The sequence below is a fragment of the Stenella coeruleoalba genome (assembly GCF_951394435.1).
Source record: "Stenella coeruleoalba genome assembly, chromosome: 5".
NCBI classification, from domain to species: Eukaryota; Metazoa; Chordata; class Mammalia; order Artiodactyla; family Delphinidae; genus Stenella; species Stenella coeruleoalba.
Genome location: NC_137150.1, coordinates 96,033,810 through 96,058,067, shown reverse-complemented (window position 1 = coordinate 96,058,067; position 24,258 = coordinate 96,033,810). Strand labels below are relative to the sequence as shown.

General features: G+C 36.9%; 1 protein-coding gene across 4 annotated transcripts in view; it reads right to left on the bottom strand.

Annotated features, from left to right (window-relative positions):
- Positions 1-24,258, bottom strand: part of IMPG2 (interphotoreceptor matrix proteoglycan 2) — a 74,390-nt gene that overhangs the window by 42,542 nt on the left and 7,590 nt on the right. For all 4 annotated transcript variants that reach the window (XM_079921638.1, XM_079921635.1, XM_079921636.1 and 1 more), the window contains 4 exons: positions 15,307-15,473; positions 12,721-12,752; positions 5,345-5,394; positions 3,922-4,004 (listed from right to left, as the gene is read on the bottom strand). In XM_079921638.1, the coding sequence (XP_079777764.1) occupies positions 3,922-4,004; positions 5,345-5,394; positions 12,721-12,752; positions 15,307-15,473 (332 nt within the window). The remainder of the gene's footprint in view (positions 1-3,921; positions 4,005-5,344; positions 5,395-12,720; positions 12,753-15,306; positions 15,474-24,258) is intronic.

The window sequence follows — 24,258 nt, the reverse complement described above, 5'->3', positions numbered from 1 at the left end:
ACCAAAGAATCCCAATTAACAAATGTAGAAGGAATGAGGAAAACAGAATATCACTACTAGAACCCAACACTAATAACTGCTGCATGCAAGATACACTTGTGCTCATCTAATCCAAGTCCCTCCATTTTAATACACAAGAAAAACAGGGACTGAGATGGAAGAATGGCCTAAGGGCTAACAGCAAGCCAATGGCAGAGTCAGGAAGAGAATACTGGGCTTTTTCTACTGTATCATCTTTCTTCCCTGATGGATCAAATAACCACAGACCTTCAAAACTTCACAACTGGAAAGAACCTCGAAAATTCCACCATCCTTTCTGATGCCTGAATTCTCTCTACAGTATCTCCCCCAAATATCTATTCATCCTCAGTTTAAATGGCTCTGATGAGAAAGTCTTGGAAAGACTTTCAAAGGCAGGCCATTACATTTCCAAAAAAGCTCTCTCATGGTTGTAAAGTTCTTAATAAAACCCAAATATATTTCCCTGTAAATTCCCACTGATCTCAGTTCTGCAACCTGGAATGCGTATAAAAAGTGTAGTCCCCAGACAGCCCTTCAAATAAGTATAGGCAGCTGTCATCTTCCCTGATTTTTCACTAGTTCCTTTCCTCTAGAGACTTCTCAAGCTCTTAATGTCTTCCTTAGAGTGTGGTACACATAAGTGAGGTCTGATCAATTAAAATATGGTACAATTAAAATATGGTACAACTATCACCTTCCTTATAGTAGATTCTAATTTCTATCATGCAGCCTGAAAGTACACTTGTTTTTACTAGTTTTTTTCCCCTCAGTACTCAGCTTTTTTCCCCATCATACTGCTGAGTCATGTTGAAACTAACAAAAACCTTTAGTCTTAAGGAATTTTGTACAAGACTTTGTCTTCTTCCATATTAAATTTTCTCTCACTAAATTTGAACAGATACTTCCACTTCTATTATTACTATACAAGAAATATCCTTAGTAACCTTACTGCTACAGAATGCCTAAAATGCTAAATAAATATTTTTAATGTTTTTAATGCAGAGCTGGTTTGTAAGAAAATAAAGAAAGCCCCAAGGTATCCAAAAAGATAGGTTAGAAAAATCCAGATAGGTGATTCAGTAATCTATGTGTACATAGTATATCTAGTGATCCCTTGGGACCTAGGCTTTAGTTTTAAATACCACAAAGGGATATAATATAAATATAAATAGTGTTGAAAAGTCAGATCAAAGACTCCTACATAAAGCAAGGATTTTAAAAACTCAATAGACAGTTTGAAAAACAAATTAGACTAAGCTGAAAGAAGAATAAGTGAACTGAAAGACATTTCTGAATGCAACACAGAGAGACAAAGAAAGTTATGAAACAGTGGTTAACTGACAGAAGGTATAAAATGAGGAGGTCAGACATATATCTAATCATATGAAGTAACAGCTGAAAATTTCTTCTATATACATTTTTGTGAAACTGCAGTATCCTCAATACTGTATTATATACTATTATATCATAGTTATGGTTAGAGTAGTATATGATACAGTATTTGGGATACTATATAATACTAAATGATATAGTATTGGGGATACTATATACACAAGCATACCTCATTTTATTGAGCTTCCCTTTATTGTACTTTGCAGATACTGCATTTTTTAGAAATTGAAGGTTTGTGGCAATCCTGAGTCAAGCAAGTCCATCAGTGCCTTTTTTCCAAAAGCATTTGCTCACTTCATGTCCCTGTGTCACATTTTGGTAATCCTCACAATATCTCAAATGTTTTTATTATTATTTTATTTGTTATAGCGATGCGTGATCAGTGATCTTTGATGTTACTACTAGACTTCCTCAAGGCTCAGACGATGGTTAGCAGTTTTGAGCAATAAAGTATTTTTTAATTAAGATATATACATTGGTTTTTTTTAGACATAATGCTATTGTACACTCAATAGACTATAGTAGAGTTTAAACATAACTTTTATATGCACTAGGACACCAAAAAGTTCGTGTGACTTGCTTTATTGCAATACTCACTTTATTATGGTCGTCTGGAACTGAACGCACAGTATCTCTGAGATATGCCTGTAGCAGTATACTATACTACAGTATACTTACAGTAGTACACTATATAGTATATGGGATTCTGCAGTTTCACAACAAGGGGGATAAGAGTGTGATTATGTTTATTTATTTTGCTTTGGATTTGTTGTACTTCCTTAACATGAAGCTTTATTACTATTATAAATTTTGAGAAATTCTCAGTCATTATCTCTCATCATTAGATATAGATAGACAGAGAGAGAGAGCAATATCTTAAAAGTAGGACAAAAAAATAGTAAGATTACCCACAAGGGAATAAGAACTAAATTGTTAGTTGAGCTCTTAGTAGCAACAATAAAAGTTAGAAGAAGTGAAATAAAACCTTGAAAATAAAAAACTCAATCTAGAATTTAATACAGATTTTAAGTGTCTTTCTAGAATAAGAGGATAATAAAGTTTCAGGTGACCAAAAACTGAGATTGAACCAGTGAGATATTCTCACTAAAGTAATACCAGAAGCATATATTTCAGAAGGAAAATTAGTCCAGAAGAGAGGTCTAAACTGCAAAAAAGAGTTTTAAGAAAGTAAAGTGGTAAACATCTGGGTAAATGTAAAACAAGCTTTAAAGGGAAAGAACAAAAATACTGAAAAATAGCATATAAAATAGTAGGGTGATCATTTGAATCATTCTAATATTCTAATGTTCCTGTATTACTCAGGATAAGGATAAAGATTCTGAAAAACTTAAATTTTGCTAAATTAAATACACATAATAACACACAGGGTAAATAGTAACAAAACAGAAATAAAGTATATAATTTCTAAAATGTATTAGGAAAAAACTGAACTGTAAAACTGTACATTAGGCTTCACTTTGAACTAGAGGTACAGGCAATCTAATTCCTGTCATGTATCCCTGTACTATTCTGTTTTCCTACTGATTCTATAAATCACCTTCAAATCACCCTCTCTGTTTTAGAATGTTCCAATTGATTACACACAATGTCTTCATTTCTATTATAGTGAATTCTATCTCATTCTGTAAATGTTTCCAGACCTAAATCATAACTATTCTGCCTCAAGTTCAGAACTACAGTATAACTTTTTATTCAAATATTTATCAAATGCCAATATTTTCTAGTACCATCTAATTTGGACACAGTTGTACTAAGGGTAAATATATTGATTCAAGGATCCCAAACTACCACCAGCCTTGTTCAGTGACAGGGAAAGTGGTGGGGCAGAGTGGGGTGACTTAACTTGACTTCTCAGAAGTTAAAATGTCCAAGTTGGTAAGAGAAGGTGTAAGGTAACAAAATTGTACCTTTCTAGTGAGTACGTTCAATCAGAGTTTGCTTATATTAAGTAATCTAGGATTTATGCATATCTAACAAAATTTCTAACAAAATGTTTCTATCTTCCTGGAAGTGTATACTTTTTAAAAAATTTTCAATGTGATAGAAAGCCAACTTAATGTTATTTAGTGGACAAATTACTATTAATAATGATGCATTTAAAAAGCATGGTATTTCTTTAAACTACATAAAATCTATATACTGTCCCTCTGAAGAAGACTAAGTCCTGATTTATTAAGAGACAGAAGAACATAAGCAAAAACCCTCACAGTAAATTATATACACAGCCCACAAAAGACAGTGGGCTTACCATGATGACAGCTCCCCAGGCCCCTAGTCATTTCATTTACAGTTTGAAGCCATTCCTTGCCAAAAGCAGATTTACTTGGCTCTCTAAGGAATCGCAGATTTTTTGAACTGGTTTTAGAATCTACATTTCCATAAAGGGAACCACCTGAAGTTTTGTGTAGTCTGGCAATGGACTATAAATCTCTCTTAATCCCTATTCTCCATGTTAGAAACTAAATAACAAAACAGAACATCACTCACACTCTCTTCTGGCCTCTCCAAGCTGCTCTCTGAGATACCTTCATAGAAGGTCACCCCTGGATATGGAACACTGAGACTGGCACCTAAGTAGAAAAACAAAGACATGTGCATGAATTCAGTCCATGACTAAATCAGAATTCCTATCAGGAAGCAAGAAACTGATTTCCAAGGCATTTCTAAAAGTCATTTACTTTTTCATCCTAGAAATTCTGTGCATTCTAACCTCAAGACACATTTATCCAGAGTCTCCTCAGCACAAGAAATAAATATGACTCATTCAACAAGCATTTATTGATACGTACTATATGTCAGGCTCTATGCAAGCCTCCAGGGATACAAAGTCCCTATCCTTAAGGAGCTATCTAATAAAACTAACACTCTCAGACAGGGGAAGTGGGTGATGGTTGGAATTGGCCATAAGTTATAATCTTTTTTTAATTGGGGTATAGTTGCTTTACAATGTAGTGTTAGTTTCTGATGTACAGCGAAGTGAATCAGCTACATGTATACATATATCCCCTCTTTTTTGGATTTCCTTCCCATTTAGGTCACCACAGAGCATTGAGTTCCCTGTGCTATACAGCAGGTTCTCATTAGTTATCTATTTTATACATGGTAGTGTATATATGTCAATCCCAATCTCCCAATTCAACCCACCCCCCTCCCATAAATTATAATTACTGAAGCTGGGCCTCACTGTGTTATTTTTGTATATGTTTGAAATTTCCAACATAGAACATATTTTTTTTAAAAAAAATTAAAAATAAAGAAAGCGGGCTCCGCTGGTGGCGCAGTGGTTGAGAGTACGCCCGCCGATGCAGGGGACATGGGTTCGTGCCCCGGTCCGGGAAGATCCCACATGCCGCGGAGAGGCTAGGCCCGTGAGCCATGGCCGCTGAGCCTGCGCGTCCGGAGCCTGTGCTCCGCAACGGGAGAGGCCACAACAGTGAGAGGCCCGCATACCGCAAAACAAAATAAAACAAAACAAAACAAAGAAAGCAACTACTAATTTATAGGAAATATAGAGGTCAAAGTAAATGTTAAAGTACACCACAGAATGCAATCAGAAAAAATTACTCTGGAAAACTCTACAAGACAAATGACAAATGGTGGAGCTAGAAAGGTCCTACCTTTTGACATAAGCAGTGATCACAGGGTGTTTGCCATAAAACAATTGTTTAGGTTGTACATTTGTTTTAAGCAGTTTTCCGATTTTGTATTATACTTAATAATTAAAGATTCTTAAGTACCCACATCATAATGTCATAAAATAAGTGACAAAAGAATTAATTTTTCTTGAGACTCTCTAACAACACATAGAGAGAAACACATGGTATTTTTAAAATGTGAGCTGAAAAATTTGCTTCCTTTCAATTAGATAATAAATTTTAGAAGAAAAGTGAATAAAGGCACAAAAGCCTACCTCCCAATGTTGAGGTATCACCAACAGGAACTGGAGATGACAATTCAGGGCTAGGAAAAAAATTGTTTGGAGTTATTAAATGATAGAAATGTGAGGGGTTATTTTGGGGTTTGTTTTCCAAAAAGGATTCATCAGATCTCCAAACGATTCCCAAACCAAAGTACTAAGTAGCAAATTAAAAACAAATTAGTCTTTACAATTGATTTATTTTACATTTTTTGATGCTACTCAACTAGAATCACCCTACATAAAGTACTCCCTTACTTACTATTTCATAACACTGTTTTGTTTCTTCTCAGTTCTTATCACTATGGGAAATTATCCTGCTCATTTATTTATCTACTTTTTGATCTCTGTCCACACCCTAATCCACTAGAATGGCATTGTCTAATATGGTAGCCAGTGGACATATGTGGCAATTTAAATTAATTTAAAATTAAACTTTAAAATTCAGAACTTTATCCACACTAGCCACATTTCAAGTGTTCAGCAGTCACATGTGGCTAATGGCTACTTTATTGGACAGCCCAGAACATGTCCATCGTCACAGAAATTTCTATTGAATAAGACTGCCTCAAGAATCTAAACTCCATGAGATTAGGGACCTTACCTGCCATAGTCATGCTGTATCTCCACCCTAAAAAAGAACCTACCATTTAGTAGGCACTGAATAGATATTTTGGGAACAAATAAATAAATACTATTGGCCAACCAGTGTAGTGTAGAAGGCACTTGACATACAGTTGTGAACAAAACACCCATGGTCTAAGAAGGTTACCGTCTAATAGAAAACAGATAACAAATACATGATTACAAACTCAACAAGTAGTACAGACACGAAAGCACTGCCTGCTAAGGCGAACATATAAGCCCAAATCTCATCTCATTTGAGAGATCACAGAGTCATAAAACTTTTTAATATAAAACAAGTCAAGCTTAGAGAAATGATTTGCTATAGGCCACATTGCTCTCAGGTTTCAGGTCCCTGACTATCTTTTTACCATGTTGCCCTGCAACTGAAAGCAAAGATCTGAAGAGATCAGAGGATAATCTGAGAAAGCCCTTGCTCTAAAGAAAAGAAGGTGGGTTTCTGCAAGTCCAAATTTGCATATACCCCCAAAATATACAATTTAAATTATAGTAATTGAAAACTCTCTTCAACTTTCCACAAGTCACCTTTCGAAGGTGAGTTAATCACAGTCAAAATGTCTCCCTCTCAGACTTGCTAATGTCTCAGTGAGTCCCATCTTCACTTCAGAACCACCCCCTTTAAATTGTCCTGCTGCTCTAAACTAGATCACGGTGGGGCAGGGGAAGGGTCGCTCACAGCCACCAGATAAACATGGCACACATCTTGAAGCAGCAATTTTTTACTCGAAAGTAAAAGCATAGGCAGGGAGCTAAGTAAAAACTGATATGGAATTTAAAACATCTTAATATTAAAACAAGTGTGGCTATAGAGTAGAATATAAAGTTTAAATGAATATTAAGATAAAATATGATAGTTTCAAAGACATTTCATGACTGGAATTGGAGTGGGGGAGTCAACTAGGGCCATGTTCCCTAAAGCCCCAGGCTTTGGTAGAAAATTTGAGAAATATAGGTTAAAAAAAATCTCACCATAAGGATTCTTCTGGTTTTAGAAATACTATCTAGAAAGAATAACATATTAAACCAGTACACCAAACCTACCACTATTGGTTATTTTTCATCCACTTGCAGGAAACTGCTTACTAAGTGAGCTGTCATCCAAAAGAACCCAAAGGAATAGGACATCTGGATAAGTCATTCTGATGAATGATGAGTAGAGGAAGACCTGGATGATGAGAAAGCACCAAGAGGCTTCTTGGGTTGCAGGAGACGGAGCTTAAAAAACTAGGATTCAGATGCATTTGGAAGAGACATTAACATCATCAGGCTTGAATAGGATTTATCAACTGTCCACAAGGCAGAATCCCTCCCAATACCTTCACTTTATAGATGAAAAATCAAGGTGCAAATGGGTAAAGCAATTTTCTCAGGGTCACCCAAGGCCATACCTAAAATTCCTAACCATATCCAGTTCGCTTTTCAATGATAATAATAGCAAGAATGACTACAACTAAATTTATCGTGTCAGGCATTGTGTTAAGTGCTTTATCTTGGTTAACTCACTTAATTCTGGCATCAGTCTTAAAAGGAAGACACTATTATCCCCATTTATGCATATGAGGAAACTAATGATAGAAGAGATTAAGAATTTGCTCAGGGTCACACAGCTAGCCAATGATGGAGCTGTGATGTAAAATAGGCCCATTTGATTCCAGAAACCTCACTCTTACCCACATTAATTCCACATCACATGGACTTTATGTGACCCATATTCCCTAGAAGAGCAAACAAGATGGTTTTACTTGGTCTTAATGATAGTGGTGTACATAAACTAAAAGACCTAAAAGTCAAAATGTGTAAGGACCAAGAAAGAGGAAGGGAAACCCAGTGAAAGCTGGAGAGCAATCAATATGAAGAGCAAAGAGGTCAAAGTAAAACAAAGTACAATACTACAGTAACTAGAAAAGGAAGTTGGGATGGCATGGCAGAGAAACCAGACCTCACCTGGGGTTGGTCAAATTGTCCCCCAAATTAAAATCAAATTTAAGCTAATTCTCTAAGTAAATACTCAGAATGGAGAAGTCTGCTCACTTCAGTAGAACTGGATTTCACTTACTAAATTCAAAATAACATTATTTTAATGATGGTAAGTAGGCAACTCTCAGTAACTCAAATCGTTTGTCTAACACTTAATCCCTCATCCTTCCACACTTCCTTCAAAAGACAGTAACAAGAATCCTTTCACATTTTCTCATTAGGTGTGCCTCCTGCAGGGATACCCTAAAATGTGACTCACAACAGAACTAGAACACAGAGTAGTACTGGTTTTGGAGACAGAAATGCTTCATTTCTAGGCCAACCCACAAATTTGAAGTTGGTCAGCTAAGACCTTCAGCTTAATACCAGCAGCAAACAACCCCCTACTGTCTCATTTTCTCAGTTTATCCAGCTCATAATTTACTCCTCACAACGACTACCTAATCATGTCAGTGGAATTCAGATGGAATTGTGTCAAAAGGTATCATAGCCACATGGAATACATGTTTAAAAATACAGTAAAACAAGCCAACAATACTTTCATATCTAGATTACTACTCCCCTTTACAATTTACTATACTTTGCTTTGTTCTAGAATCTGTTAACTGTAATGAGCATGTGACAACAAAAGAACATAAGGCAAGGAATTAGGAATCCTGGGTTCTAGTCCCAGATGTATCACCAACTTTGTGTATAACTTGGGAAAATACCTCAGTTGCTCTGGGCCTCAAGAACTAATCTCTAAAATAGAAACACCTCCTGCCCTACCTACTTCACAAGGGTGCTGATGAAAACTAAATAAAATATTGTATGCAGAGGCATTAGGAAAAGAAGCAAGGTGCCGTTGCTAGGGGGTGCACCACAGAGGCAAGGTGCCATTGTTGGGAAGCACACAAGGAGAGGGGCGGGACCGCCATAGAAGTTTCTTCCTCTGCAGCAGGGCACCGCCTACACGAGCTCCAGGTGCGAGCTGCTGCTGCCATCTTGGACTCGAGAGGCAGCTTGGACCCACCGCCCCCACCTTCCTCGGAGCATGTGCGTAGGGCCACGCACCTGCACACCCTCTATCAAGGGGATAAAGGACAGCACATGCTGAGGAAAGAGACAGCAATCATTCAAACCAAAAACAGCCCTCACACCAAAAAACTATTAAACCCACATGAGCTATGCAGGGATGATCCTGCATATAAATAGCCCTCCAAGACTACAGTAGATAATTGTTTCTCCTAAACTCACAGAATGAGAGAAATATAAGTAAAAGGAAGAAGCAGAGGAACCACTCCCAGTTAAAAGACCAAGAGAATTCCCCTGAAGGAACAAACAATGAAACAGACCTCTTCAGTCTAATAGACACTGAGTTCAAAAAGGAGGTAATGAAAATGCTGAAGGAATTAAGAAAGGTTATCGACAGAAATTCAGATTACTGTAAAAAGGAACTAGAAACTATAAGGAGGAACCAAGAAAAATTAGAAAATTCATTTGCTGAGACAAAAGCTGAGCTAAAGGCAATGAACAGCAGAATGAGTAATGCAGAAGAAAGAATAAGTGATCTGGAAGATAGAATAATGGAAATTACCCAATCAAAACAGCAGACAGAAAAACAAATGAAAAAAATGAAAGCAATATAACAGACCTATGGGATAATACAAAGCATGCCAATCTATGCATAATAGGGATTCCAGAAGGAGAAGCAAGAGAAAAGGGGATGGAAAATGTATTTGAATAAATTATGACTGGAGCTAAGGGGAGATGTTTTCAAGATGTCTGGCTGGAGACAAGTGCTGGAGGAGGGCTTTTTTTAAAACAGGTAACCTGGGAACACTTGAGCATGTTTAAATGCTAATGAGCAGTTAGTAACAGGAGAAGTTGAACACTCAGGAGAGAGAGAAAAAAACAATGACAGGTTGGTGTCTAAAGGGTAAGATGGGATGTGAGGTCCTGAGTAAGGTGGAAAATGCTTTTTTTTAATAGACTTGCCAGATGATAGTAGGGGGAAGGTTAAATTGGTACACAGCAGACTATTTGGTACAAGCCATATGTTAGCAGATAGGTTAGAGTTCATGTAAAAGAAGCAATTTAAATTACAGACAAGTATTGTGGTAAGCAGAATAATGGTCTCCCAAAGATGTCCACATCCTAATCCGCAGAACCTGTGACTATGTTAGGTTACATGCAAAGGGAAATTAAGGTAGCAGATGGAATTAAGGTTGCTAATCAGCTGGCATTAAGGAAGAGGGTGTATCCTGGTTTATCCAGGTAGGCCCAATGTAAATGTGGAAGGAGGCAGAAGAGTGTCAGAGTGATAGAATGTGAGAAAGTCTCGACCAGCCACTGCTAACTTTGAAGATGGAAGGGGGTCATAAGTCAACAAGTGTGGGCAGCCTCTAGAAGCTAAAAAACGCAAGAAAACAGATTCTCCCCTAGAGCCTCCAGAAAGGTAACGCAGGCGTGCCAACACCTTGAGACTCATGTCAAACTTTTGAACTACAGAACTGTAAGATAAATTTGTGGGGTTGTTTGTTTTGTTTTCTGCGGTACGTGGGCCTCTCACTGCTGTGGCCTCTCCTGTTGTGGAGCACAGGCTCCGGACACGCAGGCTCAGCGGCCATGGCTCACGGGCCCAGCCGCTCCGCGGCATGTGGGATCTTCCTGGACCGGGGCACGAACCCGTGTCCCCCGCATCGGCAGGCAGACTCTCAACCACTGCACCAGCAGGGAAGCCCAAATTTGTGTTTTTTTAAGCTACCAAAGCTTGTGGTAATTTGTTGCAGCAGAAATAGAAAACTAGTACCAGAATCTCAACACAGAAAATGAGAGTAATCTCAAGAAAATCATAAAAATAAATTTAAATATAGAAAAGTGATGGGCAAATTAAGGGTTTTAAGGGATGACTATAATATTCAGCTTAAAGAAAGAGGGGTTTAGTGAATTCCTACACCACTCCCATGGTTTCACTCCCAGGGTTACCTAACTCCAGGTCACCTCATTTCAGCAAGTACCATTTCAGCAAGTACCACAACTTTTCATCCCACCCCGACCTGGTCTGCTCTAGTTTCATGGGAAGGATACCAACTTTTAAATTCTCAAAATTCAGTTATATTTTTGTTCATCTGTATTGCTATTTTTACTCATGTCCTGTTTTCTAAGGATGGTGCATAGTATTTTGAGTCTCCTCGTTTATCTAGGACATACAGTGCCTTAACAATAAAAATATGTGACACAGTCAGTTCTCTATGATGTTTATTTATGAATGTTTCAACATGGTTAACACATCAGGAAAACTAACCATAATAAGAATTTCTCTTCTACACATACACAATTTCATTACAAGAAATAGTAGGTGAATGCAGAAAACTGCACCCAGTTGAAGTGAGCTACGTAGGAATACACAAACTACGCCTCAAACATCTTCCAGCTACCTCTGTTCACCTCATGTGTTATGTGTTATGACACCAATCCACATATGGTGTTACAACTTTCCATTCTATTTCAGATAACCTTCCTTCCACCACTTTATAATAACTCACAAGCTACAATCTTTCCAATGTCCATTTTCACAGGTAAACTCCAAGGCTTCTTCCAGGTTAAGAGCCATATTTATTATGGTTTTTATATACTTCTTAACCATATAAGATATGTAAGATGTGCTATCATTTTTATTACATACAACCATGAAGATTACTGGCACTGGTAGGACCCACAAGATTATTTAGTCTACTGCATTTCGTGTTGCAATGGCAATCACAAGTAACCTCCGAGCTCTGGCTCTCAGAGGTGAAGAACACACATTTAAAGCACCACATTGCCCCACAGCTAAGCAGGAGCTCAATCCCAGGCCCCAGCATAGACTCAGTGGTACTGTTAGCTGTACGAAGTGAGACCACAAGGAGTCCCACTTTCCTCCTGTTTACTCATGTTTGATTTGAAACTTACATATACCCCACTACAACCCACAGGTGTACTCCAGCTATGCTTTTGCCTGGACTCTGCTGCCCAGGCTAGACCTCTGGACACTGACTCACCTAGTTGGTTTTTCAATCTGTCCTTCCATCTAATTTGAGGCAAAATTCTGGACTCTGACCTGAATTGCATGCCCTAGTGATGTTTTTCAAAAAAAATCACTTACGTGCTGGCATAATCTAGATATTTTGAGTATGGATAGAATTGGAAATCTTTAGTCCCTGTAGGCTCAAAATCCCTCACCTTCCATGATCTGCTTTGTCCTGCTACTGTTCAGGAGCCAGAAATGACCTTAATCCTAAGCCTAAAGGCCCACAGAGCCAAGACTCATACCACTGGAGGATTCATCAAGGCTGTGCTATTCCTATGCTTCAACATCATAATCATCATTACACAATAAAGTGACCCACACCACAACCCATCATTTAGTAAACCATCCTCCACTAAGGTGTACCATTTTAGATCAATATTATCATTAGCCTGTAAGCCTCAACAAGAGTAGATCATTTGGTATTCCATTTCCAAAAATCTATTTTCTCACCCAAGAGAGAGGACCAAGTCTGCCTCCTGGGAAGGTCAGACAGTAAACTAGCACAGTGGCTGCAGAGGCGGTCTGGGAAGGGAAGTGGCCTCAAGATGAGGAAAAGCATTTGAGACTAACCCACAGGCCTGGTCATTGCAGGAACTGGCAAGAAAACAGGAAGGAATCATCAAATGTGGGATGAGTCTGGGAATAGGTATGATACATGTCTGTTGCCAAGCATGAACTTAGGAAAAAAGACACTCACCTGCTTACAGTTTCCTTTGTGTATGTCAGTTTCTAAGGAAAACAAAGATATAAAAATGACCATGTGAATCAATGACAGTTAATAAGCAGTAAACAAAATGTATTGCATCTAGAACACTAATGCCCTAACACAGAATCTATGTTATTATTCTCTATGGCTAGAGAAATAGTTAAAGCAAGGTACTAATGATGCCAAGTTTGTTCTGTGACTCCAAGAATGTCCTGACACTCAAGTCTCTGTGTATGTGCACAAAAGTCCCTGTGCTCTCTTAATGCGCACAGATTAACAGACTTCACCTGCTACTCATTCCAAAAAGATCTACAGGTAAGAGATTGGTAGAGTTTTACGTTAACCTTCCATGGACTTAGAACCAAACTGTTTTGTGATCTAATACATTTATAGAAACTCTCATCACAGACCAATATAATCATGTGGATAAAATAACTATGAAATCTGATTCTCCAGAATTCAGATAAAAAGATAAATTGTCTGATAAATAGTTGGATTATTCCTCTGGGGCATTCCAAAGCAAACTGTTTCCAAGTTTCCTCTAAATTAGTGGTTTTATTTTGAGACCAATACGATAATAAGAACACTAATTTAGAATCAGAAGAATTCCATTTTCTCTTTCTTAGCTATGGAGGTAAATCCCACAGTCTCTCTGGTGCTGGGCCTCAATTTCCTTATCTGTAAAATGGAGAGGCTATTACTCTAAATAATTCCCAAAATATTTATAAATAACTCACGGCTCTTACTATACAGACTCTCCTAGAATAATCTCAGCCACTCTTTTTTGTTTCTTTTTTAATTTCAACCATCCAGCAGCTTCAACTGTGATTTTATTTCCTTTAATTAATCTCTCTCAAGATACATATACGCATATAGCAAAATCATCATTTTATCAGGTTATACTATTAGCTTTAAAATTTTATAGGCCAGCATGGTGGTTATTTGTACAAATGCTGGCGTTCTGAGTTCTGATAAAGGGTGTCAACCACATAAATTCACCACCTATGTGTAAACAGTTGTTGTTATATTTAAAATCAAGCTAAAAAAAACCCCAGAATATATATATATGTAAAACTGAATCACTTTGCTATACAGCAGAAATCAACACAACTGTAAATCAACTATATTTCAATTTAAGAAAAAAAAAAGGTAAAATCAAGCTTCCTTCAGATTTTGGACAGCCAGTGATTGCTTAAGTAAGGTTCTCAGCCACTCTTATGATTTCAATTACTACCTCAAGGCTGGTGATCCCTAGAGCTGTATTTATAACCCAGACCACTCTTCTTGGCTTCATACCTAAATATCAAGCAATTCACATTTCACAAATGGCTCAAAACAACACATTAAAAGCAAACTCACTCTCCCTGTCAGCATCTACAAGCCGCTTCTCTGCCTGACTTCTCAGTGGTAGTCATCCAAGCTAGAAGCTGGGAGGCTTCCTGGGCCATTCTTTCATCCTATCCCACTCCCATCCAATCCATCACAGAGTCCTACTAATCTTTTTCCTACTTATATCCCCTATGCTCCCTTTCTCTATCTCATGGTCTCTTTAGGACTCTCATCCCCTCGGCCCTGGAGTCGTGACTGATCTCTGCTCATCTTGTCCCCTCTAATCTATCACATGGCGTATAGAAACCATAATAACCATTTTACAATTCAAAACTGTCCAATCAGCCCCCATGACTTACCTACTTACAACCCTTCAATGGTTTCCTATCAACTATAAATTTGTTAAGTTATCCACCCCTCCAGTCTGGTCCCCTGTCAATTCTATTCTTCTGATACATTGGCCCACATATACATATACAACTAATAATAATAAAATGTAAGAAGTACAACATTAAAGAATGAATAAAGAATTATGGAGTTCAAAGGATTATGGGAGCTAAATCTGCTAGGCTGGGGGTTGATTCCTCACAAAGGAGGTTACATCTGAGCTGAGGACATGTAGGACTTGAACAAAAGGAAGAAGGCTATAAAGGGCCTATCACACAGCATGAGCAATCTACCACATATATCTAAACAGTTCCATTCTCTTGTCATGAATACATGCATGCAACATGAAAGGGGAAGGTGGGCAGATAATTTGTCTATATGCATGCTTATTTATCCTTTGCTAAGAGTAAACTAAATCTAAAACAAGGAAAACAAGTAAGCAAATTCATTAATTAGAATCACATTTATACTTTACTAAACATTTATCCAATGACCTATATCCTCTATCTTAATTAGAGTCGTTTGCACCACTCTGAATTGATAAGATGAAAAACCCTGGCAAGAATGTTTGACTCTCACAGATTTATATTCTTAGCCTAAATCTTTGCTGAGTATTATTTCCAAATATTTACATTTATAAACAAGCATGAGGCTCTTGCTGGGTTAACAATGCTTATTATAATGGCCAGAGCTAGGGATACAAAGACTAAGCCACCCTGTGGTAGGTCACTTGAACAACCTAATTCAACAAAAAAGAGTAATGCAGGGATTTGGCATTTGCTCTTTCTTCCTTTAGGCCTGAGCTATGTATACGCACTCCTACAACAGTCCAGTAATTTCTTCCCTTGTTACTACATTTACCTTCATAATTAAGCTTCTATGTTCCACAGACTGACTAAAATGTGTGCCCATTTCAAATATAGTTGTGATTCCATCCTCACACAAATTCATCCAGTAATGATATTCCTCACGCCCAGGAAGTCGATCCCAAAAAGTCCTGAAGGCTTCCCAGACAGCTTCCTGGCATACTGAAAAACAAACAGAGAGGTATTTTTAGAGAAAGCACTTTGGGGTTCTCACAATAAGAGGGAAAAATGTGTGTGTGTGTGTGTGTGTGTGTGTGTGTGTGTGTGTGTGTGTGTGTGTGTAAGGGTGGCAGTATACGTAACTCTGGATTTTCTGCTCAATTTTTCTGTAGACCTAAAACTTCTCCAAAAAATAAAATCTATTAATTTTTTAAAAGATATGAGAACTAAAAAGAAAAGAAAATGATATTCAGAAGAAACATACTGCTGTATTAAAATGAAAGCTAATTTAATGTATCTGCTAAGTTATTTCAAAGCATCAACTCTGAAAGGACCCTAAACAGGCTGTCTGCACATTTTATACAGCACTAAGTGTATCGCTATCCTGTAACCATTTCAGTGTCCTGATGTAGGGCACTGCGCACAACAGATGGGATGAGAGAGAAGAGGAGGAGGGTGGTAAGGGAGAAAGATGGATTTAAGTGGACAGAGATCAAGGAAATCGTTTTTCATCTCAAGAGGACTGAATGCTAATCTACCAGCATATCGAGATAGAGGCCCTGAACTCACTGAGTCAGAAGGATCTCAATTCTAGCCCTAGGCTCACTGTGTACTAGCTTGATAACCGAGAGTAACTGACCTAGCCAGTCAACATTTCAATGTACTCATCTCTCTTTTTTAATGAGATGAATAATAACTGCTTTACTTAATTTATCTGTGAGAGTATTTTATAAACTACAGTGCTACATGAATATTAAATGTTATTATCATATTGGATTCTGGTTGTCTAACAGTTATTTGATGGAAGAAGAGTCTCAGACTAAAAAAACCTCTTAGGCTTTAACAGAGATTAAAATATATGAATATTGAAAGTTTCTCTATCAACTGATTTTTCAGGGTTAAATTGAATGAACCTTTGGTTGCAAACTTAGTTTCTTTTTCAGTGAACTAACTACATCCTAAATCCTGTTCTTTAGAACTTCTGACCCTACAGCATACAGAAGACTCCAACAGAGACAGACTGAGGCAGAGGTGACCACTTGTAGATTCAAGTTCTTCCTTTCTTCCTCTTTAAACTTCCAAATGACAGCTTAGTACACACCAGAAGACAATGCAAAGATGAAAGTCTGGGTTGGTAAAAACAAACAAAAAGCGAATATCTATAAGATCTGGTTATGAAATGAGGTGATTCAAAGAAAGTATTAAAAGTACTGTGAGACCAAATAACTATATATCTATGAGAAAAAAATAAATCTCAATAACGTCTTCACAATATACATAATAAAATAATTTGAAATATGAAAGCTAATACTTTGAAGGTCCTAAAAGAAAACACAGAAGAATATATACATGACCTGAAGATAAGCAAAGATTTCATAGACAGGACTCAGAAAGCAACAACTATAAAAGAAAAAACAAAAAACTGATATTAGAATTCATCAAAACTAAAAACTTCTGCTCAACAAAGATGTTATTAATAAAAATGAATAGGTAAGCCATACCTCTGGCAGAAAATATTCAAAATACATATATCTGATAAAGAACTGGTATTTAGGATATTTAAAGGATTTCTACAACTCCCTAACAAAAAGGCAAACAATCCAATTTTTAAAATATGTAAGAGACTGAAGCAGACACTTTACAAAGGACGAGATACAAAGAGTCAACGAGTATGTGAAAAAGTGCTCTGTCATTCACTCTTCAGAGAAATGGAAATTGAACCACCCACACATGAACCAGGGAGGCTAAAATTTTTTACACTGACAATATCAAATTTTGGCGAGAATGTGGAACAAACACAACCCTCATTTTTGGCAAGAATGAAAAATAGTACAACCACTTTGGAAAAAGTACTGGTAGTTTCTTATATAACTAAATATACACCAAACCTACGACCCAGTAACCCCCCTCCTAGGTATTCCTTCAAGTGAGACGTAAGCACATATCCACAGAAAGACTTATGTTCAATGCTAGAGCAGCTTTATTCATAATAACTTAAAAAAGAAAACAACCCAGGTATCCATCAACAGGAAAATAAACAAACATACGGTCACATAATGGAATCAAAAGGAACAAATTACTAATTCATGCAAAAACATGAATGAATCTCAAAAGGCTGAGTCAGAGAAGCCTTACACAAAAGAGTTCATACTATTCTACTTACATAAAGTCCTAGATAGGTGAAACTAAGCTATGGTTTAAAAAAATTAGAAGAGTGGTCACCTGGTAGTTGGAGTTGAGAAGGGAGGACTGTCTTGGAAGGGGAATAAGGGAACTTTCTGTGGTGGCACTATCCCCAAATTTAAGAGAGGTTTGGATTACACCAATGTGTGCATTAGTCAAAACTCACCAAATGGTATTCTTAAGATTTATGCATTTCACTCTATGTAAATTCCACCTTCAGAAGAGTAAACAAATATTAAGCTCTAGTTAATGATATTCATGCTGAAGTTCTACAGGGAAATGAAATGATATCTTTAATTTATGAAATACATCTAAGAAATAGGATGGTTGGATAGATAGATATGTGATAAAGCAAATATAAAATGTTAACTGTAGAGCTAGGTGGTAAGACTATGTTGTTCACTAAACTATTCTTTCAACTACTTTGTATGTTTAAAATATTTTGATAAAATCTTAGAAAAACATTATTGTGTGAGGAAAAATGCAGCTGGAGCATCCACAAGTGTAGAAATCATACCAGGTTTCATAGCAGGCCTTCCCTTGGCATCTCTCATGAATTCACAGAAGAATAGCAATAAGCTGCCTCCTACAAATTATGCTTTGGGGGATGTCATTTCCTGAAAAAATCTTCTAAGAAATCCACTTAAAAACTTACAGAATAAACAAGTTTAGCAAGGTGTCAGGATACAAGATCAATACATATAAATCAGTTGTATGTCTATACACTAGCAATGAACAAACAAAAAATGAACCTAAGAAAACAATTCCATCTACAAAAGCATCAAAAATAATAAAATACTTAGGAATAAATGTAACAAACAAAGTACAAAACTTATACTCTGAAAACCATGAAACACTTATACAAAGTACAAAACTTATACTCTGAAAACCATGAAACATGAAAAAAAATTAAAGACAACATAAATAAATGGAAAAACTTTCCATGTTCGTGAATTGGAAGATTTAATTGTTAAACCCCCAACCCCTGCAGATACCAAAACCCTCAGATACTCAATTCCCTTATATAAAATGGTGTAGTATTTGCATGTAACCTATGCACACACCCCCGCATATGTTAAACCACCTCTAGATTACTTACAATACCTAATACAATGTAAATGTTATGTAAATAGTTGCCAGCACACGGCAAAATCAAGTTCTGCTTTTTGGAACTTTCTGGAATTTTTTTTCAAGTTTTTTTTGTTTGTTTTTAACCTTTTTTATATTGGGGTATAATTGATTAACAATGTTGTGTTGGTTTCAGGTGTACAGCAAAGTGATTCTGTTATACATATACATGTATCTATTCTTTTTCAAATTCTTTTCCCATTTAGGTTGTTATATAATATTGAGCACAGTTCCCTATGTTATACAGTGGGTCTTTGTTGGTTATCCATTTTAAATATAGCAGTGTGTACACGGCAATCCTAAATCCACAGTTGGTTGAATCTGTGGTTGCAGAACCCACAGATACAGAGGGCCAACTGTATCTTCAAAATGATCTGCAGACTCAGTGCAATCCTATCAGAACCCTGGTTTCTTTACAGAAATTAACAAGCTAATTCTAAAATTCATATGAAATTGGACCCAGAAAAGCATAAACAGTTTTGCAAAAGAATAACAAATAGATAAAATGGACTTCATCAAAATCAAAACCTTTTGTGCATGGTGAAAAAAAGACCTTTTGTCTTTTGTGAAAGACGCCATCAAGAAAACGAAAATACTTTCAGATCATTTGTCTGATAAGGGTCTTGTATCGAGAATATATAAAGATTGCTTATGACTCAATGAAAACAAGATAAATAACCCAAATTTTTAAAAGGCAAAGGATTTAAAGACATTCTTTGAAAGAAGATATTCAAATCCAAGAAACATATAAAAGGATGCTCAACATTATTAGTCATTAAACAAATGCAAATCAAAACCACAAGATGCCACTTCACACCCATTAGGATGGTTGTAATTTTTTCTTTTTTTTAAGGAAATTATAGTGCTGGCAAAGATGTGGAGAAATCAGAACCTTCATACACTGCTGGTGGGCACGGTACATCTATTTTGGAAAACAATCTGGAAATTCCTCTTGTGGTTAAACGTATGACTCAGAAATTCTACTCTTAGATATACACCCAAGAGAAACGAAAACAACCCAAATATCCATCAGCTGACAAATGGATAAACAAAAAGTGGTGTATCCATACAATAGAATGTTATTATTTGGCCACAAAAAATAAACTACTCATACATGCTACAACATGGATGAACCTTGAAAACATTATGCTAAGTAAAAGAAGCCAGTCACAAAAGACCATATATTATATTATCTCATTTATATGACAAATCCAGAATAGGCAATTCTATAGAGACAGAAAGTAGATTAGTGGTTGCTTAGTCCTGGGGGGAGGGGAAGGGGAGACAGAGTGGTAAGAAAGTGATATCTAAAGGGTGGGAGTTTTTTTTGAGGTGATGTAATGTTCTTAAACTGAGTGTGATGATAGTTACTCGTTTCTGTGAATATACTGGAAAACGATTGAATTCTATACATTAAATGAATTAATTGGTATGTTAATTATATCTCAGTAAAACTATAAAAAATGCAATTCCCTCCAGAAAGGTAATACAGTTGACCTTTGAATAATGTGGCAGTTAGCGGCACAGACCCTCTGCAGTCAATTCACATATAACTTTACAGTTAGTCCTCTTTATCCGCGGTTGCACATCCACATATTTAACCAACCCTGGATCATATAACACTGCAGTATGCATTTACTCAAAAAAAATGTGAGTAGAAGGGGACCCTCACATTTCAAACCCATGTTGTTCAAGGATCAACTGCACATCCTTAATTTATCCAGTGGTTTTCCAATTGAGAATAAAAGAATTCAAAACACTTACATTCTGATACAGGAGGAGAATTGGGGGGTAGTCTGGAGTATTCATGCAGCTCAGAGAGGGGAAACCTAGATAGGACAGTACAGGCTGTACAGACAAGAGCAAAATCAGGGCTATTTCAAGGAAAGAGGTACTAAGGAGGGCAAAACTCCACCACAGACAAATGCCACATACTTCTCTATTTGGCCTATTTGTTCAGAAATCCTATTCTTGTCAAATGATTTTCATGTAGCCTTTAGTTAACACTGGAGATAACTTTCTAGTTTCGAGAAGATAACTAATCTACAAAAGCCTCTCTTCTGGCAGAGAAACTTGTCCTGGAAACGGGTGGAGGAAGGGTAAATGTAATGACAATATTCTGAAGAAGGAAATGCCGGCATTTAATCTGTCTTTAATCCTGTTACTAGGACTCAGGCTGTGCATCTTATCTAGTACACAGAAATCTAGAATGGAGCAAAGTCTTTTTCTTAGGGTAATATAATTTCCTTTCAGAATCGTGGAGCCCAAAGCATGAGGAACAGTTAATTTGATGCAATAAGGCAAGAAAAAGAAATAAAAGGCATACAAATTGGAAGATAAGAAGTAAAACTATATCTTTATTTGCAGATGAAATAATCACCCATGTAGAAAACCTTAAGGAGTATATTAAGAAGCTACTAGAACTAATAAGTGATTTTAACAAAGTTACAGAATAAAAGATCAATACACATAACTCAGTTGTATGTCTATATGCTAGCAAGGAACAATCAGAGACCAAATTTTTTTTAAATAGTGTTAACAATAGCATGAAAAAAAGTGAAATAAATCTGATAAAAAGATGTGTAAGATCTATACACTGAAAATTACAAAACACTGTTGAGAGAAACTGACAGAGATCTAAATAAATGGAGGGATATATCCACAGATCAGAAGGGTCAATATTGTTAAGATTATAATTCTTTGCAAATTGATCAATAAATTCAACACAATCCCAATCAAAATCCCAGTAGCCTCTTGTGTACAAATTGGCAAGATGATTATAATATTTATATGGAAGACAAAGGACCTAGCATAACCAAACAAATTTTAAAAAGAACAAAGTTGAAGGACTTGCACTATCTTAATCAAAGACTTATTATAAAGCTCACAGTAATCAAGACAGTTAGGTACTGGCATAAAAACAGACAAAGAGATCTGTGTAAAAGAATGAAAAGTGGGCTTCCCTGGTGGCGCAGTGGTTGAGAGTCCGCCTGCCGATGCAGGGGACACGGGTTCGTGCCCCGGTCTGGGAAGATCCCACATGCCGCGGAGCGGCTGGGCCCGTGAGCCATGGCCACTGAGCCTGCGCTCCACAACGGGAGAGGCCACAGCAGTGAGAGGCCCGCGTACCGAAAAAAAAAAAAGAATGAAAAGTGAAGTAATAGACCCATCATATACAGAAGACTGAATTTCAACAAATGTTCAGCAGCAAGGAAAGATAATATTTTTAATAAATGATGCTGAAACAACTGGCTATGCAAAAGCAAAAAAATTTAACTTTGATCCATATACATCAAATACAAAAATTAACTCAAAGTAGATCATAGACCTGAATGTAAAACCTAAAAATTATAAAATTTCTATCAGAAAAAACAAGAGAAAGTCTTTGTGGTTCTGAGCTAAGCAAATTTAGATCCAACACCAAAAGCAAGCATGATGCAAAAAAAAAACCTGATAGGGCTTCCCTGGTGGCGCAGTGGTTGAGAGTTCGCCTGCCAATGCAGGGGACACAGGTTCGTGCCCCGGTCCGGGAAGATCCCACGTGCCCGCGGAACGGCTGGGCCCGTGAGCCATGGCCGCTGAGCCTGCATGTCCGGAGCCTGTGCTCCGCAACGGGAGAGGCCACAACAGTGAGAGGCCCGTGTACCGCAAAAAAAAAAAAAAAAAACTGATAAATTGGACTTTATCAAAATTTAAAACTTCTGTTCCTCAAAAGACATTGTTAAGAAAATAAAAAGACAAACCAAACCTTGGAAGAAAATTTATGCAAAACATATATCTGACAAAGAACTGGTATTTGGAACACATAAAGAACTTTTACAACTCAATAATAAAACAAACAATCCAATTATTTTTTTAAAGGAGCAAAATATTCGAATAGACTCTTCACCAAAAAAGATATACAAATGGCAAATGAGCACATGAAAAAGTGCTCAACATCATTAGCCATCAAGAAAAGGCAAGTTAAAACCACAATAGATGTTACTTCATATCTACTAGAATGGTTACAGTTTAAAAGGACTGACTATACCAAGCGCTGCACAGATGTGGAAAAATTGGAATCCCAATATACAGCTGTTGGTACAACTACACTGGAAAACAGTTTTGGCAATTTCTTAAGAAGTTAAACATAGAGCTATCATGTGACCCACCCACTACACTCCTATTAACCAACAGATATAAAAAGCATATGTTCACACAAAAAATTGTACAAAAACGTTCATGACAGCTTTCCTCGTAATCCCCAATAACTGAAAAGCACCCAAATATCCCAAGATGCAGTATATCCATAAAATGGAATAATACTCAACAGTAAATGGTAACAAACTACTGATACACAAAAAAATCATGGATGAGTCGCAAAACAAACTGATTAGAAGAAGCTAGACAAAAAAAAAAGAGTAAACAGTATGAGGACATTGAAAATATGTAGAAAATGCAAACGATACATAGTAGAAAAAGTGTAGAAAATGCAAATGATACATAGTAATAGAAAGCAGATTAGTGGTTGCCTCAGCACTGAGGTCAAGGGAGGTGCTGAGGGAGGAAGGGATTATATAGGCACATGAGAAAATGTTTGGAGGTAATTGACAATTCATTATCTTGATTGTAGTGATAACTTCAAGGATAAATACATTTGTCAAAACAAATCAAATTCTATGCTTTAAATATGTGCAGTTTATAATCTACCAATGTATACCCTAATAAAGCCACATATTTCTTTTTAACACCTTTATTGGAGTATAATTGCTTTACAATGGTGTGTTAGTTTCTGCTGTATAACAAAGTGAATCAGCTATACATATACATATATCCCCATATCTCCTCCCTCTTGCGTCTCCCTCTCACCCTCCCTATCCCACTCCTCTAGGTGGTCACAGAGCACCAAGTTGATCTCCCTGTGCTATGCAGCTGCTTCCCACTAGCTATCTATTTTACTTTGGGTAGTGTATGTATGTCAACGCCACTCTCACTTCGTCCCAGCTTACCGTTCCCCCTCCCTGTGTCCTCAAAACCATTCTCTACATCTGTGTGTTTATTCCTGTCCTGCCTCTAGGTTCTTCAGAAACATTTTTTTTTTTTTAGATTCCATATATACATGCTAGCACACGGTATTCATTTTTCTCTTTCTGACTTACTTCACTCTGTATGACAGACTCTAGGTCCATCCACCTCACTACAAATAACTCAATTTTGTTTCTTTATATGGCTGAGTAATATTCCATTGTATATATGTGCCACATCTTCTTTATCCATTCATCTGTCGATGGACACTTAGGTTGCTTCCATGTCCTGGCTATTGTAAATAAAGCTGCAATGAACACTGTGGTACATGACTCTTTTTGAATTATGGTTTTCTCAGCGTAAATGCCCAGTGGTGGGATTGCTGGGTCATATGGTAGTTCTATTTTTAGTTTTTTAAGGAACCTCCATGCTATTCTCCATAGTGGCTGTACCAATCTACATTCCCACCAAC